The sequence below is a fragment of the Xenia sp. Carnegie-2017 genome, unplaced genomic scaffold (assembly GCF_021976095.1).
Source record: "Xenia sp. Carnegie-2017 unplaced genomic scaffold, XeniaSp_v1 HiC_scaffold_22, whole genome shotgun sequence".
NCBI lineage: Eukaryota > Metazoa > Cnidaria > Anthozoa > Malacalcyonacea > Xeniidae > Xenia > Xenia sp. Carnegie-2017.
In genome coordinates this window covers 185,555-210,585 of record NW_025813485.1, presented here as the reverse complement: position 1 = coordinate 210,585, position 25,031 = coordinate 185,555, and the positions used below count along the sequence as shown (strand labels likewise).

The following is a 25,031-nucleotide window of genomic DNA, read 5'->3' as shown; positions in this document are numbered from 1 at the left end:
AATATGACTGTTGAAGACATTGATGTGGTTAAAGTGACTAAGAATGATAATTCTACTAAAGTACTTCCACTTGAAACTGAGGATGGTTGTTTGGAGACATCAGCTGACTTAATACTATACCCTGGGGGCTTGACTGTGCCGACTATAGAGATATCAATCGGAGAAAATGTCTCGGATAAACAGACTACATGTTTACAAGATACTTCAACCGTAGAAAATGTCTCGGATAAACAGACCACATGTTTACAAGATACTTCAACCGGAGAAAATGTCTCGGATAAAGAGACCATATGCTTGAAAGATACATTAACCGGGGGAAATGTCTCGGATAAACAGACCACGTGTTTACAAGATACATCGACCCGAGAAAATATCTCGGATAAAGAGACCACATGCTTGAAAGATACATCAACATTGGAAAATATCTCGGATAAAGAGACCATATGCTTGAAAGATACATCAACCGGGGAAAATATCTCGGATAAAGAGACCATATGCTTGAAAGATACATCAACCGGGGAAAATGTCTCCGATAAACAGATGAAATCATTACAAACTGAAGAGACAAGTTTTAAGAGAACTGCAGTTGTTAGACTTGAAAACAATTTACCAGAAAGCGATTCAACGCAACGAGGATTGGTTAATGTTGATATCATGCCGAGTTCTGAAAAAACGCTGAGTTCAATGCAGACAATTGACTCGTCTGTTGATCACTCCAGTTCAAAAACTGATGTCAGTAGTTTTCAGCACTCTACTTCGAGCAATGATGTCAGCGGTTGTCAGCTTTTTGAATGCATTCGTAGCAGTAATAGAAAACGTAAAGCTCCCCCACCTCGTGACATATCTTTGCATCCTCCTGGCTGGGTCAGGGGAGCACTACAGTAAGTATAATGTTGATTTTGCTCGACATCCATGTTCTTAAATAGTGATAAAATAGTGAATTTACATTGATTGGATGTAAATGGAACAAACGGCTTTGATATTTTTTTCTAAAGTAATGTCTGTTTGCACGACTAGGAGTTTAATTTTTATATGTTCAATATGGTCGTTGAACTGTTTCGACGTGAATCGTAATTGTTATAAGCACGTCTGCAAACAAAGATTCCACCGACCAAAGACAACGCGACATCGTGTCTTTGCATATTTGCGGTGAACACAATTAACCTTTTCTTGCAATATCTTTTAGGTTGTTACACAAAGTATCGCGGTATCGCGGGAGCCCACGATCAAAAAATGCCAGAAGTGCTGCATCGTGGTTTTTAAAGCCTGGTAAGATATATTTAAAACAGTTATGTCGTGTGAGATTATGGTTTTCTTTAACTTAAGTTTTTAATTAACATGATGAAAGGTTGGCAGTTGACTTAAAAAGTTTATATGTCTGACCAATTAATGATGTTGAGTCATTGTTTCTGAATGATAAAAAACGAGACATTTTATTATGGTATTTATAAAAAAATGATGTCAAATATAAAAGATTGTTTTATTGACTGATTAAGCGACAGAAATTTTTTCATTTCATTTAGTCCTGAACTTTGCTTTATTATTTATTTTCTTAGTTGTTCCAGCTGAAGCGCCCGGTTATTTTAAACTGATTAAAACTCCCATGGACTTTGGAACAATCAAGACAAAGTTAGAGGCAAGTTGTCGTTTACAACTTTGCGAACAAAGTGAAATGTCGATCGAACAAAGCACCATTATTTTAAGTGAGAATGGCAGGGATACACACTAGGATAGCTTGGATACACACTAGAATAGCTAGAATACACTGTAGGATAGCTTGGTTACACACTAGAATAGCTAGAATACACTGTAGGATAGCTTGGGTACACACTAGAATATCTAGAATACACTGTAGGATAGCTTGGGTACACTAGAATAGCTAGAATACACTGTAGGATAGCTTGGGTACACACTAGAATAGCTAGAATACACTGTAGGATAGCTTGGGTACACACTAGAATATCTAGAATACACTGTAGGATAGCTTGGTACACACTAGAATAGCTAGAATACACTGTAGGACAGCTTGGGTACACACTAGGATTGCTTTCTTTTTTGGCCATTACCATTATCGTTTATGTTATCATGGTTTTAGACTGGTGAGTATAATGATCCTTCAGATTTTCATAAAGACATGTTGTTAGTCAAGTCAAATTGCTGCAAATACAATCCCACTGGACATATTGTTAGAAAGGTACGTTCATTTTTTAATTGAAATCATTTAATTATCAATATTTTTTAACAATGATAAAATGTATTCTTTGCAACTGTACATTTTTATTATTTTTCATTTTCTTCAGGACTGTGATGAAGTTTTTCAATTTTACGAAAGCGAATATGAAAAATTCATGGAGAAAGTTGATAAGGTTTGTTTGTCGTTAAAGATCTTTTCTTTAACAAAATTGTTGTCGTCCCGCTTTCTAAATATTTATAAAAGAATGTTCTTGTTTTTAGATGAATATTTGCACTCCAAAGAAGCAAAAACAATCTTCTTCATCAGTATGATAGTAGGTTAGTGTATGTTTTATTGTTATACTGACATTTTCTTCTTAGTTATATATATCTGGTGATTGTGGTTACATAGATATAAGATTTATCTCGTTATAACGATGCGGCTTGGATTTATAGACGTAGAAACTTTTTTCGTACGGAAATGGCGCGGAGAAATGAATTGAAATATTTACACATTAAGAAAAGTTCTACTTTCTTACAGTCATATTTTTGAACTTAGTGTTTCTTGTTTTATTTTTGTTTGATCATTTTGTCTGATTGTTGCTCTATCGTTGACTTAGTAGCTAAACTACTTTTTACTGTCTGTCGTGTTTTTCTACCAGATTCTCTTCGAGGATATTTACAAATATTGTTCATATAAATTTTGTTCATTTGCCATTCTTCTTCCTGTGAAAGATAAGAATACGAACCAAAATATTTACATGATTGTGGCTTTATCACATTAAATGATTTTATTTCTTTACCAACCCATTGCAGATGATTATAATGAGGTTCCTTTGATGTAAGTCTTTTTAGAATAGCCTAAAGAGGAAAATAAAACAACATCGAACAATGTTTCGCCACGACATGACGCTGGTTATTGTATAATTTTATTTTTTACTTGATTTTCATGAGTTAATCGCAAAAGTTCACGTTGTCTTTTCGTTTTGTTTAAACTTCTTAATTGATAGTTGTTATTGTGATCCACGGAACCTTTAGTTCGCATTATTGAACTCATCTTCTCGAGTAACAGACGGTTTTCTTTGTTTATGAGAGCAGATCTTTCTTCTTGTTTCTATGTAAAAGTCGTTATAAAAAGTAATCTTTACTTTTATTTTTGTCGCAGGTTTAAACGCATGCCATCTTTTTGTTTTTATTCTCTTATGTAAACACACTTTCAAAAAACAAAAAATTGTGGGCACAATTTTATTATATATGGGCTAAAAATTGAAAGAATCATCTCCTCCTATGTTTTCAACAGTTCTCAATGTTGTTTATCTACAAGGTGAAAAATGTAACTATAATCTGACCTGCATTTTCTTTAAGTTGATATGTAGATGAATGTATGTTTCCGGTGGTTTGTTATCGATCACTGGTAGCGAATGAATAACCTGCAGGTTTAAAAACTCTAACATAAAGTGTTTTCATTTTATTTAATTTAAGTTTAAAAATCTGCTGACCTTATAACGATGTGCGTTGTATCTGCTATTATCCCATCGTTTTTTCAATAACATATTATTTGCTGGTGTAATCGGTTGATATGCCCGATGCATTTTATAATCAACTGTATACACTTGAGAAATGTTTCTTAAAAGTAACTAAACAGTTAGCTGTTTGTGACGTATTTTACAACACTAATTGCCTTTTCTCGCATCATAACATCCTAATTTATCCAAAAATTAATTATAAATATTTTAATGCAATTTTGCGTGCAATACTTTGAAATTAATCATTCCTTGCGTAGAAATAAAATATAACGGAAAATTACCAAAATCATTTATATATGACTATTAAAGCCTGCTTTATAAGATTTAAGTCCATGTCACTAAAAGGTCCATTAGATGCGCATAAGCATTTGAGAGACATTTGAACCACCAAATGACAGCCTGGAGCTAAAGAGTATTTTATGCTAGACACTCATAAGTCTACAGCCATACAACAAAGTTACGATGGACTTCTGTAAGAAGTTGAGGCAAATGATAATGTCAAGATGCTATAAACATTCTGATGTCTTCTGGTGTTATATAAGCATTCATACCGATGAGAGCGAAGACGTGTTTGCAAATCTTGTACTCAGTGCTGAGAAAAATGTTCACGGATAGATATAAAAAACGCAGAGGGATGAAGCTTTTGTGGAAGTTTATGATTTCGTAGACGACCTTGCGAAATGTCTGTCGTATGATGAAACCACACGTCATGATGTAACACGAAAGTTGTCGAACATTGTGTAAAAACGATAAGGCCAACAAATAAACACTGAAAAATTAAAGTTAATCTTAAGGAAATATACCTGACCGAAAAATTTCCAGATGTGTAGTGCAAGAACGTCTACTCGGATATATGATAATTGTTAAATGCAAACAAAAAAAGTAAAATGTGCGGTTGTTCGACTTACAACAAACAGTACTCGAGGCGATGTTTGCAATTTTACAAATAACAAATTTGTGGTTTTTGGCTGTATCGAAGAATACTCCCGTGTAAGAATTTGCAAACTTAGTAGATGCATTTACCACTGATGTTTCCTTCTCAATGTATCAAGTGAGGAGTCCTTGCGTATATTTACCACTGATGCTTCCCTCTCAATGTATCAAGGGAGGAGTCCCAGTGTATATTTACCACTGATGCTTCCTTCTCAATGTATCAAGGGAGGAGTCCAAGTGTATATTTACCACTGATGCTTCCTTCTCAATGTATCAGGGAGAGTCCCAGTGTATATTTACCACTGGTGCTTCCTTCTCAATGTATCAAGGAGGAGTCCAAGTGTATATTTACCACTGATGCTTCCCTCTCAATGTATCAAGGAGGAGTCCCAGTGTATATTTACCACTGATGCTTCCTTCTCAATGTATCAAGGGAGGAGTCCCAGCGTATATTTACCACTGATGCTTCCTTCTCAATGTATCAAGGGAGGAGTCCCAGTGTATATTTACCACTGATGCTTCCTTCTCAATGTATCAAGGGAGGAGTCCCAGCGTAGATTTACTACTGATGCTTCCCTCTCAATGTATCAAGGAGGAGTCAGCGTATATTTACCACTGATGCTTCCCTCTCAATGTATCAAGGAGGAGTCCCTGCGTATATTTACCACTGATGCTTCCTTCTCAATGTATCAAGGAGGAGTCCAAGTGTATATTTACCACTGATGCTTCCTCTCAATGTATCAAGGGAGGAGTCCCAGTGTATATTTACCACTGATGCTTCCCTCTCAATGTATCAAGGGAGGAGTCCCAGTGTATATTTACCACTGATGCTTCCCTCTCAATGTATCAAGGGAGGAGTCCCTGCGTATATTTACCACTGATGCTTCCTTCTCAATGTATCAAGGGAGGAGTCCAAGTGTATATTTACCACTGATGCTTCCTCTCAATGTATCAAGGGAGGAGTCCCAGTGTATATTTACCACTGATGTTTCCTTCTCAATGTATCAGGGAGGAGTCAGTGTATATTTACCACTGATGCTTCCCTCTCAATGTATCAAGGGAGGAGTCCCTGCGTATATTTACCACTGATGCTTCCTTCTCATTGTATCAAGGGAGGAGTCCAAGTGTATATTTACCACTGATGCTTCCTCTCAATGTATCAAGGGAGGAGTCAGTGTATATTTACCACTGATGCTTCCCTCTCAATGTATCAGGGAGGAGTCCCAGTGTATATTTACCACTGATGCTTCCTCTCAATGTATCAAGGGAGGAGTCCCTGCGTATATTTACCACTGATGCTTCCTTCTCAATGTATCAAGGGAGGAGTCCAAGTGTATATTTACCACTGATGCTTCCCTCTCAATGTATCAAGGGAGGAGTCCCAGTGTATATTTACCACTGATGCTTCCTTCTCAATGTATCAAGGGAGGAGTCCCAGTGTATATTTACCACTGATGCTTCCTTCTCAATGTATCAAGGGAGGAGTCCCTGCGTATATTTACCACTGATGCTTCCCTCTCAATGTATCAAGGGAGGAGTCCCAGCGTATATTTACTACTGATTCTTCCCACTCAATGTATCAAGGGAGGAGTCCCAGCATATATTTACCACTGATGCTTCCCTCTCAATGTATCAAGGGAGGAGTCCCAGCGTATATTTACCACTGATGCTTCCCTCTCAATGTATCAAGGGAGGAGTCCCAGCGTATATTTACCACTGATGCTTCCCTCTCAATGTGGAGCGACTGTTTATCAAGAAAAATCCACAGATGGGGCGTGGATAAAATCAGAGTCTACAAACCACATTAACTATCTATAAATGTTAGCTATTTAACAAAGTCTAAAGACCTTTGCGAGAAGACGTACGTCAGAAAACTGTGTTACAACACAACACCAATAAACATAAATCATATGGATAGAAGCCATTCTGACATTTGTAATACTATGACGCAGAAGATTTGAGAATGGTATAAAAGTAAAAACATCTGGAGTTATTTTTTTTAGAGATCTGGATTGGTATTGCTCACATTTCTGGCAAACAAAATATTGTTAACAATTTTGAATCAAGGCAACAAGAAAGGGAATTCAAGTGAACGTTTGATGAATCGGTTCTCTCACACTCGTTGGCAAAGCTACTGTGAACCCTAGAAAGATGAACTCTAGAAATTTATTTTCCTGTCAGGTCAACAAGAAATTTCCAAAGTACGCGGCATACCGTCCAGACGATCGTACAATTGATGCATTCACCTTATCATGAGGAAACATACGATTTTACGCTTTTCCTCCTTTTTGTGTTATAATTGCTTTGTTCTCAAAGATTCAAAGTGAAGAAACTGTGGGAAAATGTATATTATCGAACTGGCCTAAACGGTACTGGTATGCCTCCCAAATTATGATTAAGGGAAGCAATTTGTATCAAAGCTTGCAAAGAACTTCTAAATCTAGTCATCTGTCAAGCAGTCAACAGGACATTCATCTCATTTGGGAGAAAGTCCAGCTCATATTCTGCTTCTTATCTGGGAAAACCTAGACAGGTATGACCTCTTTGAAGATGCCATACACGTCATTATGGCATCGTGGAGACTAAGCACTTCAAAACAATACAAAACATACTTAGATAAACGGGAGAGCTATTGTAGAGAAAAGAAATTGGATGTATTCAATACAGGATTGCAGAATGCAATTTAGTTATAAGTAGCGCTGTACAACAAAGGAAACGGATACAGAGCAGTTATCATGTTACGTTCAGCGTTTCTTTGCGTACTTACATTACAAAATGGTATAAAATTTGTAGAATAACCCTTGTAACACGTTGCGAAAAGAAATATTTCAGATTAGTCCTACCCAAGTATTCAGAAATATTGGACTTTAATGTTGTATCAAATTATCTAAAAACTTTTGATCAAGTTGACAAATTACAACTTAAGGAACTCACATTGAAATTGACAATATTTTTATTTGTGACGACTGAACAGAGAGGACAAACAATTTACATGACCAAGCATTATTTTTCTTATTTTTCTTCATTTTACATTTTTCAGTTTTTAATTTTCTCTAACAAACTATGTAATTTTGCTTTGCGATTTTTAGAATGTTTCTTAGAATTTTATTCTTTTTGAGTTTTTGTATCAAATGTATTTTTCATTGCTATTTACATATTTTTATCTGTCTTTCAGTTTTCTTGTAAGCATAAAAAATATGAACACGTACAAGGAATGCTAATTACCCAATCTTATCCAAGACGACTGGCGCCAGTGTGAACATACATTTTATGATAATAGAATAATGCGCTTAATCTAGAAAGATTTCTTGATATAATCTTTAGTAAAAAAAAGTGCCAATGCTATTCTTGTGAAATTTTTTTCACAGCACCTGTTTTTATGGAAAACACATAAAACTCGTGATTTAAACATGGCGCTATATTTTGCCTTCTGTCTCATCAATTTTTTTTCTCGGTTTATTTTGTACTCCAATGCTAAAAACATTCTTTTTTCTGGTTTGAAAAGATAACGTTGTTTATTGAAACTCAATCTTATGTAGGTGTAAAAATTGTTCACATTATATCCTATCAACATGTTTTTTTACCTAGTGTTGTGAATCTAGCTTCATGATGTTCTTGTCTTAAAGATAGTAGAGTTAAAGATCTCGTTGCTACATAGAAAAATCAATGGACACTGACTATGTAAAATTTCGATGAAGCTTTTTTATTAGGAAACGATAACCCTATGTCAAGATTTTATAAATTATTGACAACATTTGAAACATAAACATAAGCATAATACAAAAAAATAGTCATAAAATGTACAAAGCGTCAATTTAAGATGTATATATAAGTTTTGTGATAAGTAATCAATATCATTTTCTTTTGGTCATATGTAGCATCTTTAACTATGTTGTTCATCTCTATATCTCATTAGATAATTCGTCATCTGCTTCTAGTGCTTTTTCCTCGTTGCCTATTTTCTCATTTTGTTTTAATGGATTTTCTGTTTTCTTTTCTTTCTCATCTGTTTCTGTATTACCGTGTGATTTTTCTTCCGTTTGTTCTGGATTTGTTATAAAATCATTTGATTTTTTATCATTTTGTTTCTCGTTTTCTTCATCCGACTTCTTGTTGTCTGCAATTTCTGCTTTCTCGTCATCATATTTGGTAAGATTTTCGTGGGCTGTTTCGTTGTCTCCGTCCTTTTTATGAACAGTCTTTCCATGGTGCGGCGTTTTTAACACATTTTCTTCTTTGTTAATACTTGTTGAACACGATGATTTGTCATCTTCAGTTGATGATCTTCCATCTTTTGATGACAATTTCAATTTTTTATTAGCGCCATTTTTTCTTGATTTTTTCTTCTGAAAACTTATCTTGTACCATTCTTTAGGGTATTTTGAAATACTTTCCATATAACTTTCTTTTTCCAGATAATCCTCCTCCTAGACAAAAAGTAAAGTATCTTTGATTGTATATATCACCTTATTTTCTTTACAGGAAACAGAAAATATTTTGGCAATTTATACTTTGTATAACTGTTCATTATATCATAATTTTATGACTAATATGGATTGATTTCATGCAGTGAGTTAACATGACAAGCCGGTTGAAATGGAAAACGATTTGAGGTCTTTATATAATCGAATATACTTTTCAACGTAACTAGACAGGACATTTTTTCATCGCTCCTTTCTCTTAAATGCAATTTTGACACAATGAACAAATGGTTAACTTACCCATTTTCCGTGATTATAGACGGGTTTTTGTGCTAAGACTCGTTTCAAAATCGCCTAAAAATACAATAGTTACGTAAGGTTTTCATTATGTAACCTGCAAAAGCGCGATTATTTTTTTGTCGTAACCATCACAACTCATGTCTATGCATTTAACTGTGCATATTTTCATTTCAGTTGTTGACATTTGAAATTGAAGTTAACGGGGCTTTTTTGCGGGTTATAGTGTCTGACTAAATTTATTTGACTATATAACAAAATCTTAAATTACCTGGTTTTCATGTGTAACTCGAAGCAACTCCTGTTGTCGTTTTGTTCTGTTTAAACTTTTTACTGAGTAATCATTCCAGTTATCAACTCGTCCTTTTGTCCTCATAATCTGTGACATTTTCTCAAGTAAAATTCTATTATCCCTTTCTATTGTAGCGAGACGCTCTTCTTCAATCTAAATATATGGTTTTAAAAACAGCAAAACTTAAAATTTGTAAAGACTAAAAAAACCGTTTCATTTTCAGTATTCGAATTATTGTAAGCTTTAGTTCAATTGGCGTTTTAAAAATTGTATATAACGTATGCTAAAAATTCACATCGATTTTAAGAAATAAAATATTAATTATAAATAAAAATCTCTAGTAATATAGAAAATACAGAAGAAAAGATTTTTGCTCTCATATGAGATTGATGCGCAGCCAAATGAACCAGCCAAAACAATACTTTGTTGTTGGATCTTCACAAAATAAAGCAATTTGTTATTCTTCACTCATTTCAATATTTCTACCCAAAATTAAATATTACGTTGTGTCTATGACTATGTGCTGATCAATATTATATATTCGTTTCCGGTCTGAAGACACAGAAAAAGCCTTTACATAAAATGCTACATTTTAATACCTGTAGTTTCTTTAATTTAAGGTGAAGATGCATGTATGTCTTTGGTGGTTTATTATCAACAACAGCTTTTGATGTAGCAACCTAGAATAAATCAAAGATCACATTTAACTACTATATCGTAATGACGATTTTGATGAATTCAAAGCGCGTTCATAAACCTTTCTTCTGTGCTCTTCGAAAGACGCATCGTCCCATCTTTGCTTTAATAATTTATTACTAGCCGGAGTGATAGGTTGATATGATCGATACATCGTGACTTATGTCGAGAATAAGCACAAAACGGCCTATTTTATCCGGTCCCGAGCAATACTTCCCGTTGCTAGTGATGACAACTAGTGTGTATTATGTGATGTTGCTAAGTAACCGTTGTTATGGACTGAAGATTGACAGTTTTAAAGCTCTTCTAAACTCTAAAGAGGGAAAGTAATGGCGCATATTTGAAATGTTAGACAGACTAGTTTTACGTATGTACGCGTCGGTGTGTTTTGTTTGAGATGTCATAATCACTGATTAAATGACATTTCCTTATTACGTAGTTCATTTTGGTATGAAGTGCATCCTGATTTCTGATAAATCTCCCTTGTAGTTTTCTGGAATGTACAAAAAGATGAAACACTAATTATAAGTCTTCTATTGTCAAGTAGGAAGGTATTAGTTAGCAGGCTTAACTTTTACCTACTGGCATTCGTCTAATTTCAATGAACAGTACTGAAACAATTTCTAAATTTGATGATGACAGACGGAAGTTTTCATTGTCTCTTGTTTTCTGCAACTGTTCCTCTCAAAATTTAACACGTTAAATTGAAAAATGGAAAAAATTAAGAACGAAGCTTTGACACATAAAGTCATTAATTAACGAGCTTATTAATTTATTTTTTTTGATTATTGCATTGAAAGAAATGAAAAATGTCGACATTCAATAAGTATTTGATTTAACATCAAAGCTAAACAGCCAAATTTGATTTCGTTTTTTTTAAAAAATTAGCAGTTTTTTAAATACAGTACTCGATGATTTTTTAAGTTGCATTGAATCCTGGGATGTGCATCAATTTATGCTACTTAGGATCTAATAGATTGTAATTCTGATTCCAAAATAAAATACGAGTTCCAAACCACGAGATTTTCATAAAGGTCATTGCGTAAGTTTTTACATGTTTTTGAAATTTTACTTAACGTCATCAGACTATATGATATGCGATTACCATACTATGAACGTATGGAATATAAACTATTTACAATTTTACAAGGTGTTGTGTTACAAAATGATAATAAAAGATAATGGATGGAAATTCATGCGTAAAATGACGAAGTTGGTTGGAGTAAAGTGAAACAAGTGTTAGCGGAATTGAATTTGGATGCTGTGCAAAGTATTTCTTTACAGATTGACTGAGTGAGATATGTGTGTTTCTTTTTAGTTTATTTGACATGTCATCGGCAATGAGCTGAAGATGAAAAATTTCTCCGGGTAAACAAACATTTTTAAACTTGAAGAAATGGAAACTTGAATAATTTTCCTTTTCCTTCCCTTTTCCTCATCATCCTTTTCGGCGTTTTCTTAAAAAAACACTTTTAACTCAAGCTATTTGTTCAGGTTGTGTTTTTTCCTATTTTTTCTACGGAATAAGGTGAGTTTCAACTTATTTTTTCTAAGGAATAAGTGAGTTTCGATGACAATACAATATACGTAGTTGATATTAAGTTGACTGGTTTGAACCATTGAGTTGAACCGGGAGAATTGTGTGCGTTGTGGAGCTTAGTTCTGAACTTCTGATTGGACTGTTCGTTATTTACTTTACAAGTTCCAGTCCTCTTCTCGGTCAAATCCAAGATGGCCGACAATGTGTGTGCAATGCCGGTAGAAATCATAGTAAAATATTTGTCAAAAGCTAGAAGCTTCATTTTAGTTTTCTGAAAAAAATTATCGGGATAGATTGAAGAAATGAGATGTTATTATGAAGTTTTAGGACTTTCTAAAGATGCTACAGATTTAGATTTAAAGAAAGCTTATCGTTCGTTGGCTTTGAAATGGCACCCCGACAAAAATGTAGAAAATGCAGAAGAGGCGAAAGAAAAATTTCAAGAAATCCAGCAGGCGTATGATGTCCTATCTGATCGCCAAGAGAGATTGTGGTACGATCGTCATCGTGAACAAATTTTAAACGATGGCGATGACTTTGTTGATGATGGTCTAAATTTGATTCATTATTTTAAACCATCTGCTTATAAAGGCTTTGGGGATGACGAGAAAGGGTTTTATGCGGTTTACTCATTTGTTTTTAGTACAATAGTCGAGGAAGATATGAAATTTGGGGATGACCTATCAACATTAAATGAAATACCGGGGTTTGGAAATTCTAATACACCTTTCGAAGAAGTGAAAAGTTTTTACGATTATTGGCAGAGTTATTGTACGTTAAAAAGTTTTGTTTGGAAAGAGAAATACGATACAAGACAAGCTGCTAACCGTAGAGTTCTTCGTGCTATGGAAAAAGAAAATAAGAAGCTTCGTGAAGCCTCAAAGAAAGAAAGAAATGAAGAAATAAGAAATTTAGTACATCACATTAAGAAGCGCGACAAACGAGTTAAAGCTCAGAAAGAAAAGCGAGAAATTGAGGAGAGAGCAAGAATGTTATTATTGAAAGAAAAACGTGAAGTTGAGAAAAAGGAAAGACTTAAAAAGATAAAAGATTTTCAGGAACAGGAATGGAATTCTTCTTGCCATATGGAAAAACATTGGAAAGAGCTTGCCGCGCACATTAATGAGGAGTTTGGGGACGACAACTCAAGTAGCCAATCAGAAAGCGAAGATGTACATGTGCATGGCTTTTATTGTGTAGCATGCGAGAAATTATTCAAGTCAGATAAAGCTCTGAAAAACCATGAAAAATCGAAAAAGCATCGTGAAAGAGTGGCGTTGATTAAAGAACATATGGAAGACGATACGGTGAAAACAAAATCTCTTGAAAAAGAAAGAAATGAAGAGGAGTTAGTCATTAAAGTAAACATTGAGATGGAAAATGGTGATGAAGAAAGTCGAATTGATGTGGATGCTTTAAGACTGAGAGATTCTCTTGATCTTCCAGCTTATATCAATGGTAGAAGTCGATCAAATTCTCGTCGTAGCACTAATTGTAAAGCATATCGTGAAACGCTAGCACATAAACATGATCATCGTGAACAGCTATCGGTAGACACAACAAACAATAAAATCCAGTCAGAAGTTGCAAGTCGTGAAGACAAAAATATGACGAACGTTGTTGATGACTGTGGTCTTGATGAATGCGAAAAAAAAATTGTTGAAATGATATTGCAGCAAGAAAGAGAGGATGACGAACAGCTAAATATTACAAACAAACTCAATTCTGAAGAACACAATAATCGTCGCAAGTCAAAAAAAGAACGTTCGGAACATGGAGGTAATTTACGATGCAATGTATGCAATAAGGCGTTTTCAACTCGGAACAAATTATTCAAGCATATCAACGAGAATGATCATGCCTTTAACATTGAAAACAATATGAGAAGGCGAAAGAAGAAAATAGTATAAAATTTGTCAATATTTGCCAATGAAATTTATTGTCATTTAAGGGTGATAAATGTATTGTCTATTATTGTTTGCTAGATAGAAAAAGTCCTTCATGATTGGAAAGAGATCGTATTTTGAGGCGGAAGTTACTGACGCACATACTTCAAAAAGCTCTCCTGATCTGACGTCTTGTCGTTTCTGTATTATATTCTTAGATATTGCCTCTGTGGCACTTCATAAAGTCTAGTTGGCGCCACAAAATTTCTTCAACATATTATTATGCAGAAAAACAATGTAGAGTGTAAGTCGAATTAATTACATTTCCTAGGAATCGCTGTTCCTGATATTGGCAAAATTGCACTAAAATAATGAGTTAAAAGTTATTTAAGTCAAAGTAAACTATACAGACAGTAACAATATGGGTCAAATGTTGCAATAATTGACGTTAAAATATCAACTGGAAATACATATTTTTGCAAGTGCTTACTACTTATTTAACTCATCAATGACTATATTTCCAAAAGAATGTGGTTTATCCGTCTCACGTTTGATGACTTTATTGTTGATAAACCTTTCGCTTGAGAGATTAAAAGATAAAATACATGTTGTCTGTCTGATGAAGAAAGGAAACTTTTCAACAATTAGATTCATTGCTTTGTTTTAAACATTATTTAGTGAACATAATTATGATTAGAAAATTCTGGCCAACATAAGCCAAAGTGTATTGTTTAACAACAAAAAATAATTGAAATGTAACTAACTGAAATTCTCAGCAAAGTCTGTCTTCCTAAAAATAGTACTTAAAGTGTTTACATTCTTTTTCCTGGCATAAATGAAAAATAACCCGAAGAGAGAAATAATTTCGGAACCATTTTAGGTTTTGTTTTGCAAATGTTTTGAGTTGGCGTAAGCAAAACGTGGTACAAGTTCTTAAAACATTCGCAACGATGATTCCCTTCGAAAGTAAACGTTTGAATCAAGCACTCAAGACCTATGACAAAAGTAAAGGGAAGCTTATTTTTGGCAAAATAAGGTCATCTCAAGGTAAATTGCACGCCGTAAGAACGGAAGTTATTCATGGTCTGTTTATCACAGATAACAAGTACACTGTAACCAGACATCGAGAAACTTCTCTGTTAACAAACATTGGCCAGTTTCATCTTTTCGGTATAATCAGCCATATTTCGCTGACTTGCAAAGTACTACTGAAATAAATGTCAAATATCTCTGAAAATGTGCTTTATATTTCACTAGCACTGAATCTTGACTAAAGTGTTATTCGCAGTCTGCAAATGCCACTACTGAACCCAACATGTTAACCAAAATTTTAGATTCTATTTCACTAGTCCAAATAATACATGTGCCTAAACATCTTTAATGATTCAAAGTTTAGGAAACATTTACAATCACATGATTTCATGAGATCTAGAAAGCTCTTGTCAATGTCACGATAAACCCATTTCTTCCAATGCACTTCGTATTTCACCTTCCTGAAAGCAAAACTCATAAAGTAAAATTACCAACTATTTCTCAAAAATAAGTTTTAGCTTTTTTTTCTTACTTCTTGCAAAAGGTCTTGAGCTTGGATAGATTTCAATACATTTTTTTTACTTGTTTCTTGAATCTCCCCACCAAGAATTAATTCATCCAACATATAGTAAGCCTATAAATTTACTTCATACTGTTTCAACCAAATTTTTAATCAACAATTTATCACAAAAAAACACCATAAAATATTCCTGTTTTTACCTTTTCAAAGTTGAATATTATATCCAGTTCACACACCTGTGTGAATGTACAAATAAATAGACTTGTTTTTGACTAATTTTTAAAAACAACGAGATAAATAGCTTACACTTCCAAAGTACTTGTCCAAAAGTTCAACATATCTGTGGATTATTTCAAGTGTAATCAATTCATTATCACTGTTTTCTATCGCTGCAACAAAGTACAAACTTGCATACCTGGAATACAACAAGAAAATCAGTATGACAAAAATAAATTGCCATTCAACAAGAAAAAAGAAAAAGAAATTTGCATGATTCAATGCAGAATTTTCAATACTGGTATGCAAACGTAATATAAGTTGTGTTAATTGATATTTTGTATTTTGCATTAAAAACAACAATAAAGATTGTCTTAACTAGAATGACAATATGTAGGTAGCACTTGTAGGTAGTATTCAATTGACATTCTGCTAGAATTTTGAAGACATTTTGACAAAAGTGAAAAAACAAATATCCCTGTGTTGCAATTCTCTGTTAACACAAAAATCTTCATGACAAAAATCATAACTGTTCAGTCTAGAGTCTTTTTACTTGTGTAATTTTGATGAAACATGAAAAAAATGAATGATAGAAACAAGAGTCAATTTTTCAGACAATTTCAATCCTTTTTAATTTATAACTTGTGTACAATTTATAGCATGTAAATACCAACCTTTTATACACAATTTTAAGATCTCTGTACTCAAGGAAACTGCACATTTTAGGTTTACGAGCCAATACAATAGAAATGAGTTCTCTGGTGATTTTTCTCTTGTCTTTCTGTGACATAGCAGTGTACCATCTTTGAAGACGTAATTTGCCTTGACGACTGAACAGAAGAATGTACTGAAACTGCAAACAAGAAAATGATCTTATATCACTATAAAACAATTCAATAAATTTAAAATAACAAACCATGGTTTGGTAAGGATTGTATGTTATCGTTTAGTAGGTAACGTACATTCCTATACGCCTTGCAGATTTTGTTACTCAATAAATTATTAAATTTAATGGAACATGTACAATGTTATTTTATATCATACAATTATTCTTATAATTTATTAAAATTCAAACGTTACCATGATTTTAAGCTGTAATGAAGTCTCTTTTACAGTAGAATGAAAGTCAATATTTTTACATTTCTTATGAAAAATAATACGGAAACGCCCGCGAGACTATACAGAAAGGTGTATTCATATTTTGAAATACGTCAAGTAATTTACGTAAAATCTTACTTATTCATACGTCATTTCAAGTGTCTGATTGGTCTAATCCTGATCGGCTGGTGAATCGAAGTAAATATACCTGGAATAAGTTAAGGGAAATTACATAGCTAATAATACCACCTAAAATAAAAATATGTTTACATTTAAGTAAAATATATTTATAAGTTGCCAATATAACGTCCAAATTCTCTTAAACCTAAATTGTTAATTCCTGTAAACTAAAATAAGATTCAATCTTTGGTGGCCTGTTCTGAGCAAGACGGGATGATGACCGTGATTTATCCAACGAACTTTGATCTGTTATAGGAACTTATTTGTCGTTGATGTATTTCTGCCGTGAAACATTATTGTTTACCAAAGTTTTCGGAGAAACGTACGAAATACCACGCCCTTTTGTCTAAAATAATATACTCTCCAATCTTCAATCTTGACGTTCAGTCAAGGAATTAGGAAAAAGTGTGGAACAATTTATTTAATTATTGGGAGAAAGCCTGAAGAATTATCTCTTGCTTAACTTGCATTTCTAAGTCTTTTTGCTTTTGTTTCAGGACAAATAGAATTGCTTTCATTGCTTTGCATTTTCACTCGCATCGCACAAACTCTCGGAGTTTGGAAAAGTGTAATTTGATATTGCGGAAATATTCTTGATCATTATACAAGAATTCACAAAGCAAACCGCTCGCGTACTTTCTTTTAAAATACTTTTTCATGATGTCAACCATGCGTATTTGGACAGCAATTTTCATCTTGATTCGTTGGCCATTATTGTCTGCAGGTATGTATGCTATTTAACTCATATAATAAGAAAGTGCTTATAAATATTATCAGTTGTATTAGTAAAATGGCAATTATAAGCTCAGCTTCTACATTATTTTAGTACTTGCTTCAATAATAATGCGTAATGAGTAATAATAGTATTTCTTGTAAGTTTTAACAGAGGCGAGGGATTAATGACTTTTTTTCCTTTTGCTTCATTTATAGTTAAAACTGAAACGTCTTTTTGTTTCGTTTTAATGTTGTTGCCTTGTTTACTCGTTGCCATGTCTTCCATGCGGTTATTGTAAAATCACTTTTGTATATCGCATTTCACTCTATCAATGTTTGGTTTATCGTTTTTGCGTTGACGTGATAAATTTTTAGATTAAATTTTCGATTCAAGGTTCATCCTTTAGAGAAAAACAGTTAAAACACGATCGCCACTAAACGTCCCGTCAAACGTTAATACCATGTGTGATTAGAGCATTAAAAACTTAACACCCAGAAAGACATTTTTTTCTGTTTTTGTTTATGAAATACCACAGGACATTTATTAATAATTTTGTTATGAATTTCTACATTGTAAATTTCTTCTTTTTTAGCCAGCAATTCTACAATTTCCGGAGCAACTGCATCAACTCCAACCAGTTCATCGACATCAAATAGTACTGTAACTGGTACCTCAAATAGTACTGTAACTGCTAGTATATTTTCATCAACTGTATTCAACTCAGCAATCACAAAAACATCAAGTACAATGTACTCTAATTTAAATTCATTAATGTCAAGCACCACTGGTACAACTTCAACAACTCGCTCCAATATAGTTACTCAAGCCACACCGTTACAACTTTTACTTTATCTTCCTGGCCAACTTCAACAATCACAAATACATCAATGCCAGTCCCCCCCACTAAAGAAAAAAAGTTAACTACAGCCCATATTGCTGGTATTGCTGTTGGTTCCTTTTTGGCATTCGTTATTATTGTTGTCTTGATCGTAAGTTATTCGTGCTCATTTTCTACTTTAGAAACAATTTTTACTGAGTTGAAAAACATTCTTTATCATAATATTTCTACTTGGCTACAGGTAGTATTGTATAAGGTCATGTCAGGAAAGAAGAACACGTTGATTGTTGAGCCAGTGGCCGATAAAGTTGAAGAAAATGTGACCTTGAAAACGATAGATGAGCAAGAGACAGGAACTGGACAAAGCAAAAAAGCAGAATGACCTTTTATGATACGCAGTTTTTCATTCAGTTATTATTTTAACGTTTAAGGGTGATATCTATTGCTAAACATGGTGTTTTTTTTCTTGTATTTAAAATAAAACTAATGTGTCGCTCTAAATAAAAAAAGTAGAAATAGTTCATCACCTTCTTTCATAGCATATCTTTTGCCTTGTTGTAAATAAATGTATGAGAAAAACATGACCTCGCTCAAAAATTGTATTATTTTGAGCAAGAAATTTAGTTGACATGACTGAGCGAAAAAAATGATGTGATTACGTCTGGTAATATGTACCTCCATTTGGCGTATGGAATCGTTTGAAGAACGGGGATGTCTGATAAGTCAACAACAGGTTACATGGACGAGAAGCCAAAAACAGAAAAGTTGTTTTCTCTCAAAAAATGGAATGCAGTCGCAATGTGGTCTTGGGATGTCGAGTGTGATACTTGTGCAATTTGTAGAGTTCAAGTTATGGGTATTGATGATGATTGATAAATTGACATTATAAACTTTTAAAAGCCACAGTATATCTTTTGTATTGCCTGTCTGTCTTACTAAAAGCAAACACGTATCTATGATTTTACATCAAATAAAATAGTATTTTGATGTATGCTTTAGTAAAGTTTTGAAAAATTTTTGCTTTATTATGTTGGGTAAGATAACTAGAAATTTTAACGACATATTATGAAGCCGTTTCCATTTAGATGCCTGTCTTCGATGTCAAGCTAATTGTAAACAAGATGAATGTGTTGGTACGTTGCTAGCATTTCCTGCAATAAAGTTATTTTATACATTGTTTTTGTTTTATGTCTATATTATTTTTCAATGACAGTAAACAGAACATTTCTTTATATCTTCAGCTTATAATTACATAAAAATTCATGTGTTCTTCAGTTGTTTGGGGAGAATGCAATCACTCATTTCATAACTGCTGTATGTCACTTTGGGTTGTTCAAAACAATCGTTGTCCTTTGTGTCAAAAAGAATGGGTTGTACAACGAATTGGAAGGTGAAATATGACACAGTCTATGCTCAATCAAAATTTTCTGTAAATAGACAAATAACTGTATGAATTGTATTCACTTTCAATGTGGAAAATATATTATGTTTGAGAAAATATGTTAACATCTAATTCCACAAAAAATTGTGACACATTAAAGAATAATTATACACATTACATAATAAAATAACATTTCTTGCCATTCTTACTTGTTATATTATTATTTATACGTTATTCCAGTTTAAGGAAGGAAGTGACTCCTACTTATGGTGCATGTTTTTAAGTTTCTTTTAAAATTTGTTTAAAAGCTTTATTGTATAATCATTTAAAAATGTAAACTTTGAAACTATAAAGAATCATTTTCATGATTGGGAAAACAAATTTTGCAACAATTGCTTGCTGTCCTCAAACAATCAACTTATACAAACTCACTGAAATTAAATTTTCAATTTTTCTTGTGTCCATGTGTGTTTATAAAGGAATAGAGAAGAGTTGATGTTTATCAGTTGTAGCATATCCAACATGATACTAACATGCAAAGCCATGAAGTATTTCAGTATTGAGACAAAAATATTTTGTAAAAAAATTCTTATTTTTTTCTCGTCACAATTTATTTGCCTCGAAGTCACTCATCTCATGCTGTGCAAATATTTTATAAAACTAAAGGTTATTTGACAACTGGTGATGACGTCTTCATTACGTCTAACTTTTCATCCATTGAAAATATTCGCGTTGAAGCATATCAGGAAAAGGTTTGTGGAGAACGAAAGAAGTGTTTTCGTTATACGTTTTTATAAAATCATTTGAGTTCAAGGTTTCACATAACATGGATGCACATAGCGGAGCACCGCCTGGCTATCCTCCTGCCAGTGGCCCTGGCTATCCTCCTGCCAGTGGCCCTGGTTATCCTCCTGCCAGTGGCCCTGGTTATCCTCCTGCCAGTGGCCCTGGTTATCCTCCTGCCAGTGGCCCTGGTTATCCTCCACAAGGACCACAAACTGGTTATTCGCCTCCACAACAAGGATATAATCCTGGAAATCAGTCATACCCACTGACACAAACTTACCCGCCTTCTGCTCAAGTTCAACAACCTGGCGGTTATCAGCAGTATAACACAGGTTTGTTTGGCTTTATTTCATGAACGCATCTATTTCATTATTCGTCTGTGTGGAAATATGAAATACAAACAAGTATTGAGTAATAATTGTGAATGTATAACGTTTACGGCAAAATATTTCTTTAACTTTTTCGTTAAACAATTTGTACTATTGTATGCAATGTATTGCCGTAGGTTGAAATATTTTGAATATTTTGTTGGGTTTTTTATTGTTATGTGTGCAGTTCTTCTTCTCACCGTTGAAACTTAAACATATGCATAAAAAATTTCATGAAAGAAGATCTTTATGTTTTCACATCAAGTCTTTAAAATTTTTGCTACCATGATGCCATGTGGTGTGCAAATTCAGCATTTCCAGCATGTTTGCCATAAAAAACTATTTGACCCTGTGGCTTGACTAAAATATTTATGTCTTTCACTGGGAAAAATTAACAATTTTTTTCTAACATTCATTCTGATCCATACTATGTTATTAAGTAATATATCACAAAAAGTTCTTTGTTTATGTACAATTTTGAATAAAAACTTGCTTTTGGTTGCATGTTGCATGACACCACAGTGCTTACAATCTCTACCTTGTACCAGTGACATTTTGATTTCAAATAAAAACATACTTTTTTCAGGTATAAGTCCATTTTGAGATGCCAATTCACTGCAAGCTTTTTGACTAGCATGTTAATGTAAAAAATGGTACAAACTATTTAGTTATTTTATCTTTATCACTTTATAGAAGCTAGAAGACAAGTTTCTATAAGTTTGTTAATTGTTATGAAAACTTATTTGCTTTTACAAAGCATTTAATTTGACTTTCTCATTGTTTTAACTAATCAATAATAAGTAATTGATTTTTGTTTTATTTGTTTTGGTTGAGTGTCATTAAAAACACAAATAATCAGCAAATATTCTACTGGTCAGGACAATTCAATTAAATTTACAATTGCAGAGGTGTCACTGTGACACTTTTGATGCAAAACATATAAGTTAATGTTATAAAGTAAAAAATAATCCAGGTAAATGTATGTGAATTTTTCTTTGCTATAATTTATCAATAAGATCTAAAAGTTGCATTGTTTATATAAAATTCACCATACTTGATATCAGCTAGCATTGTTTTAGATTTACATGATATTTCTTCCATGTTAAATATTAATATTATCTTTCTAGGGGCTCCTGTTGCTACTCAACCTGGTGGATGGATGCCAGTACCTGTAGTCCAGGTAGATTGTCCACCGGGATTGGAATATTTAACACAAATAGATCAATTGCTGATAAAACAGCAAGTTGAGCTCTTGGAAGGTACCTATGTTATTTTTATTATAAATTTTTATTACTAAAATTTTATCAAGAGGTTGCACCTAGCTAAAAACTACGGCTTTATTTTATGATCAGTGGTTAGTAATCTTTAAAGTGCCCATGACACGAAAATTTTGCTATCTGAGTTGTACTTTTATTGAAGAGATATTTTGAAATAACAATGGACATTCTACAACAGTTTATGCATATCACTTTTATTCCTTGGGATATTGAGGTTTTGCTTTGTCCGATTAATCTAACTTGCATCATGAGAACTAGGAGTTTTAGGTATATTTAAAGATACTTTACTTCACAAGGACATAGTTTCCTTCATTGTGACAAGGTTAATGGTATAAAATGCTGCCTATAGTATCAACTCAACTAAAGTTATCAGGAAACTGAAGAGTATTTCAGACATTTTGGGATCTCATTATACAATATGACATCACAAGTTAGATAAAATGGAAACAACAAAAACTTCAATCTCTCTCAAAGGAAAAGAGACATGCATTAACTGTTTTAGAATGTACACTGTCATTTAATAAGTTCTGGTCATTGCAAACATAATTTAAATAGCAAAATTTCCATGTTATAGGCACTTTAAATTGCATTATGATATGATTGTTATAGTACTCCAAATCACATAATTATTTTCAATGTTTCTCATCATTTTCAGCATTTACTTCATTTGAAACAAACAACAAGTATAAGATTCAAAATTCCCTTGGACAACAAGTTTACTTTGCTGCTGAAGGTAAATGACTTTTAAATGGGCAACAAAGCACTTATATTTTTGTTTGATGGGGTGAAATTTTATATAAAAAGCTTTCTCAAAGAATCAGATTTTTTTAAAATTTTGTAAACATATCCTAATCTATTTATTTAAGTCTTTTGAGTATAGTACCTTTATACATGGTTTTATAAAATACAATAAGTACATATTGGCGTCTATTTGTTGCTGAAAAATAACATGTAAGAAATATAATAATGTTTTTATGATTGTTAATTATCGTATAGATACTGACTGTTGTACTCGTCAATGTTGTGGCTCAAGTCGTCCATTTGATATAAAAATTTTGGACAATATGCAACGTGAAGTTATTCATCTTACTCGTCCTTTGAGATGCTCTTCTTGCTGTTTTCCATGTTGTTTACAAGAACTTGAGGTTCAAGCACCACCTGGGAACATTGTTGGTTATGTAGTCCAAAAGTAGGTTGTTTTTTCTATTACAATGTTCGTCTAATTTTGTGCTACATTTAGCCTGGGACGGTTCTTGGAAATCACTGATGTAGTTTGATGTTTATTTTTACAATATCTATATAAAAATTAGCTAAGTTGATAAATTTTATTTTACACCTACTGTGGAAATCAGCACCATTTGACAGGATAGCATCAGTGGGTAGCATGGTTAGATAAATATATCTTTCTATCTGTGTATCAAACCTATCGTAATTATATTCCCTGTTCTTAATATTGCCTTCGTGATGGAGTACTTTTTTTCCTATTCTTGTTGGCTGTTGGATTTCTACTATTGTAGACACAAAGGTTTTTCGGGCAAGTCAAGTTTATACAATATCAAAAATTGGTCTCGTTACCTTAATACGTAACTTATTTTTGCATCATTTCAGAGGATTTTCGTTGCCATTGATATACCACAACATATTCATTATTTTCTACATCAAATATCATGCTTATATATTTGTGTATAGGTGGTCGATTTGTTTCCCAAGGTTTGAAATCCTTTCTGCAACTCGTGAGAAAATATTAACAATCGTAGGTCCATTATGCCAGTGTAACCTTTGTGGCGACATTGATTACAAGGTTTGAGTTGAAATTCTTCATTTAATGAACTGCTGTTATGTTTCCTTTAGTTTCAACATCTAAAATAATCATTAAATGTACGTAATTTTTAAACAAATATGTTATCTTCCGTCACTGAATGTTTTACGTTTTGGAATTTTTTTTGTGTTTTCAATTTCGATTTTTGCCAGGTCCTTTCTGCTGATGGCAAAGATGAAGTAGGAAAGATCTCTAAACAATGGAGTGGATTGCTCAAAGAAGTTTTCACCGATACCGACAATTTTGGCATTACATGTAAGTAAGCCTGCTTTACAAAAATGGTGTTCATTTGTTCATAAATAATAAAGGAGTTGGTTATTTTTATGTTGCAAAGTTTTATCATTAGGGTGAACAAGTGGTTTGAACATGAAGTTAATGCATGCAAATATCGGTTTGAAAACTAGAATTTAGTTAGAAGTAAGGGACCCTTTCTTGCCCAACTAGTTGAGTCGTTTGCAGGACTTTAGCCTATTGTTTATTGAAGTAAACAATTGATTTTAGTTCCAATGGATCTTGATGTGAAAGCCAAAGCTACAATGTTGGGAGCTGCTTTTCTTATCGTAAGTGTTAACTGTTTTTGGCTTTTTTTCTATTGATTTCTGATTCCCCGTTAGCTTCTAAGTTATTTTTATTTTTGTCTTCAGGATTTCATGTTTTTTGAAGAAAATCAGGACAATAATAATGATTATTGTTATTGAACGCTTTGAAAAAATGTTATTTGCACTCTTCATTTGTTGTTATTTTAAAAAAATACGTATACTTATTTCCTACGATAGTATTCACTCGATCTAAGTTGATTTGTAACACAAAGCAAAGCAATCTTCACGCACATAGTTGATTAAACTACAATCTATATAATTAATTTGTTGAGAGTACGACGTCAATAAAGTTCCTCGACACAAATAACAATTTTTAAAGTTTTTTTATAAATTTTATGGTAATTTTATCGTGGGAGGGGGCAAAAGCTCGAGCGACGTTTCTGTCAGTGTTCTTTGACATTCTGACGTCATGCCTGACGCACCATACCCCACCCCTCAG

General features: G+C 33.2%; 7 protein-coding genes across 10 annotated transcripts; 4 read left to right on the top strand and 3 right to left on the bottom strand.

Moving 5' to 3' along the window:
- Window positions 1-3: 3 nt before the first annotated feature.
- Window positions 4-8,502, top strand: LOC124447265 (transcriptional activator spt7-like). Of its 3 annotated transcripts, none has more exons than XM_046998165.1 (7): window positions 4-881; window positions 1,187-1,269; window positions 1,557-1,636; window positions 2,096-2,194; window positions 2,301-2,366; window positions 2,455-2,511; window positions 8,220-8,502. In XM_046998165.1, the coding sequence occupies exons 1-6, from the start codon at window positions 4-6 to the stop codon at window positions 2,503-2,505; spliced, it is 1,257 nt and encodes a 418-aa protein (XP_046854121.1). In that variant the 3' UTR covers window positions 2,506-2,511; window positions 8,220-8,502. The 3 variants fall into 3 exon arrangements, with proteins under 3 accessions (XP_046854121.1, XP_046854122.1, XP_046854120.1); XM_046998166.1 differs by lacking the exon at window positions 8,220-8,502 and adding an exon at window positions 3,019-3,077; XM_046998164.1 differs by lacking the exon at window positions 8,220-8,502 and having other exon boundaries at window positions 2,455-2,718.
- On the bottom strand, window positions 2,743-3,809 carry LOC124446773 (uncharacterized protein CFAP97D2-like). Its single transcript, XM_046997650.1, has 5 exons — window positions 3,672-3,809; window positions 3,522-3,602; window positions 3,113-3,286; window positions 2,980-3,033; window positions 2,743-2,898 (listed from the first exon to the last, which is right to left on the bottom strand). Exons 1-5 carry the CDS (start codon window positions 3,762-3,764, stop codon window positions 2,743-2,745), a joined length of 558 nt encoding a protein of 185 aa, XP_046853606.1. The 5' UTR covers window positions 3,765-3,809.
- On the bottom strand, window positions 8,314-10,596 carry LOC124447273 (uncharacterized protein DDB_G0286299-like). The gene is made up of 5 exons (XM_046998178.1): window positions 10,399-10,596; window positions 10,241-10,321; window positions 9,621-9,794; window positions 9,353-9,406; window positions 8,314-9,058 (listed from the first exon to the last, which is right to left on the bottom strand). Exons 1-5 carry the CDS (start codon window positions 10,489-10,491, stop codon window positions 8,534-8,536), a joined length of 927 nt encoding a protein of 308 aa, XP_046854134.1. The 5' UTR covers window positions 10,492-10,596; the 3' UTR covers window positions 8,314-8,533.
- Window positions 10,597-12,043: 1,447 nt separating this feature from the next.
- Window positions 12,044-14,560, top strand: LOC124447263 (dnaJ homolog subfamily C member 21-like). The gene is made up of 2 exons (XM_046998161.1): window positions 12,044-13,656; window positions 13,863-14,560. The coding sequence occupies exons 1-2, from the start codon at window positions 12,180-12,182 to the stop codon at window positions 13,880-13,882; spliced, it is 1,497 nt and encodes a 498-aa protein (XP_046854117.1). The 5' UTR covers window positions 12,044-12,179; the 3' UTR covers window positions 13,883-14,560.
- Window positions 14,561-15,121: 561 nt separating this feature from the next.
- On the bottom strand, window positions 15,122-16,725 carry LOC124447281 (AP-1 complex subunit sigma-2-like). The gene is made up of 6 exons (XM_046998188.1): window positions 16,612-16,725; window positions 16,206-16,384; window positions 15,622-15,730; window positions 15,516-15,551; window positions 15,328-15,429; window positions 15,122-15,256 (listed from the first exon to the last, which is right to left on the bottom strand). The coding sequence occupies exons 1-6, from the start codon at window positions 16,612-16,614 to the stop codon at window positions 15,212-15,214; spliced, it is 474 nt and encodes a 157-aa protein (XP_046854144.1). The 5' UTR covers window positions 16,615-16,725; the 3' UTR covers window positions 15,122-15,211.
- A 676-nt stretch (window positions 16,726-17,401) lies between these two features.
- Window positions 17,402-19,945, top strand: LOC124447283 (RING-box protein 2-like). Its single transcript, XM_046998190.1, has 5 exons — window positions 17,402-17,533; window positions 18,117-18,513; window positions 18,604-19,218; window positions 19,448-19,495; window positions 19,638-19,945. The coding sequence occupies exons 3-5, from the start codon at window positions 19,074-19,076 to the stop codon at window positions 19,754-19,756; spliced, it is 312 nt and encodes a 103-aa protein (XP_046854146.1). The 5' UTR covers window positions 17,402-17,533; window positions 18,117-18,513; window positions 18,604-19,073; the 3' UTR covers window positions 19,757-19,945.
- Window positions 19,946-20,450: 505 nt separating this feature from the next.
- On the top strand, window positions 20,451-24,899 carry LOC124447269 (phospholipid scramblase 2-like). 2 transcript variants are annotated; one of them, XM_046998171.1, is made up of 9 exons: window positions 20,454-20,669; window positions 20,718-20,861; window positions 22,025-22,156; window positions 22,830-22,907; window positions 23,171-23,363; window positions 23,864-23,975; window positions 24,146-24,248; window positions 24,495-24,553; window positions 24,638-24,899. In XM_046998171.1, the coding sequence occupies exons 1-9, from the start codon at window positions 20,570-20,572 to the stop codon at window positions 24,689-24,691; spliced, it is 975 nt and encodes a 324-aa protein (XP_046854127.1). In that variant the 5' UTR covers window positions 20,454-20,569; the 3' UTR covers window positions 24,692-24,899. The 2 variants fall into 2 exon arrangements, with proteins under 2 accessions (XP_046854126.1, XP_046854127.1); XM_046998170.1 differs by having other exon boundaries at window positions 20,451-20,861.
- Window positions 24,900-25,031: the final 132 nt, after the last annotated feature.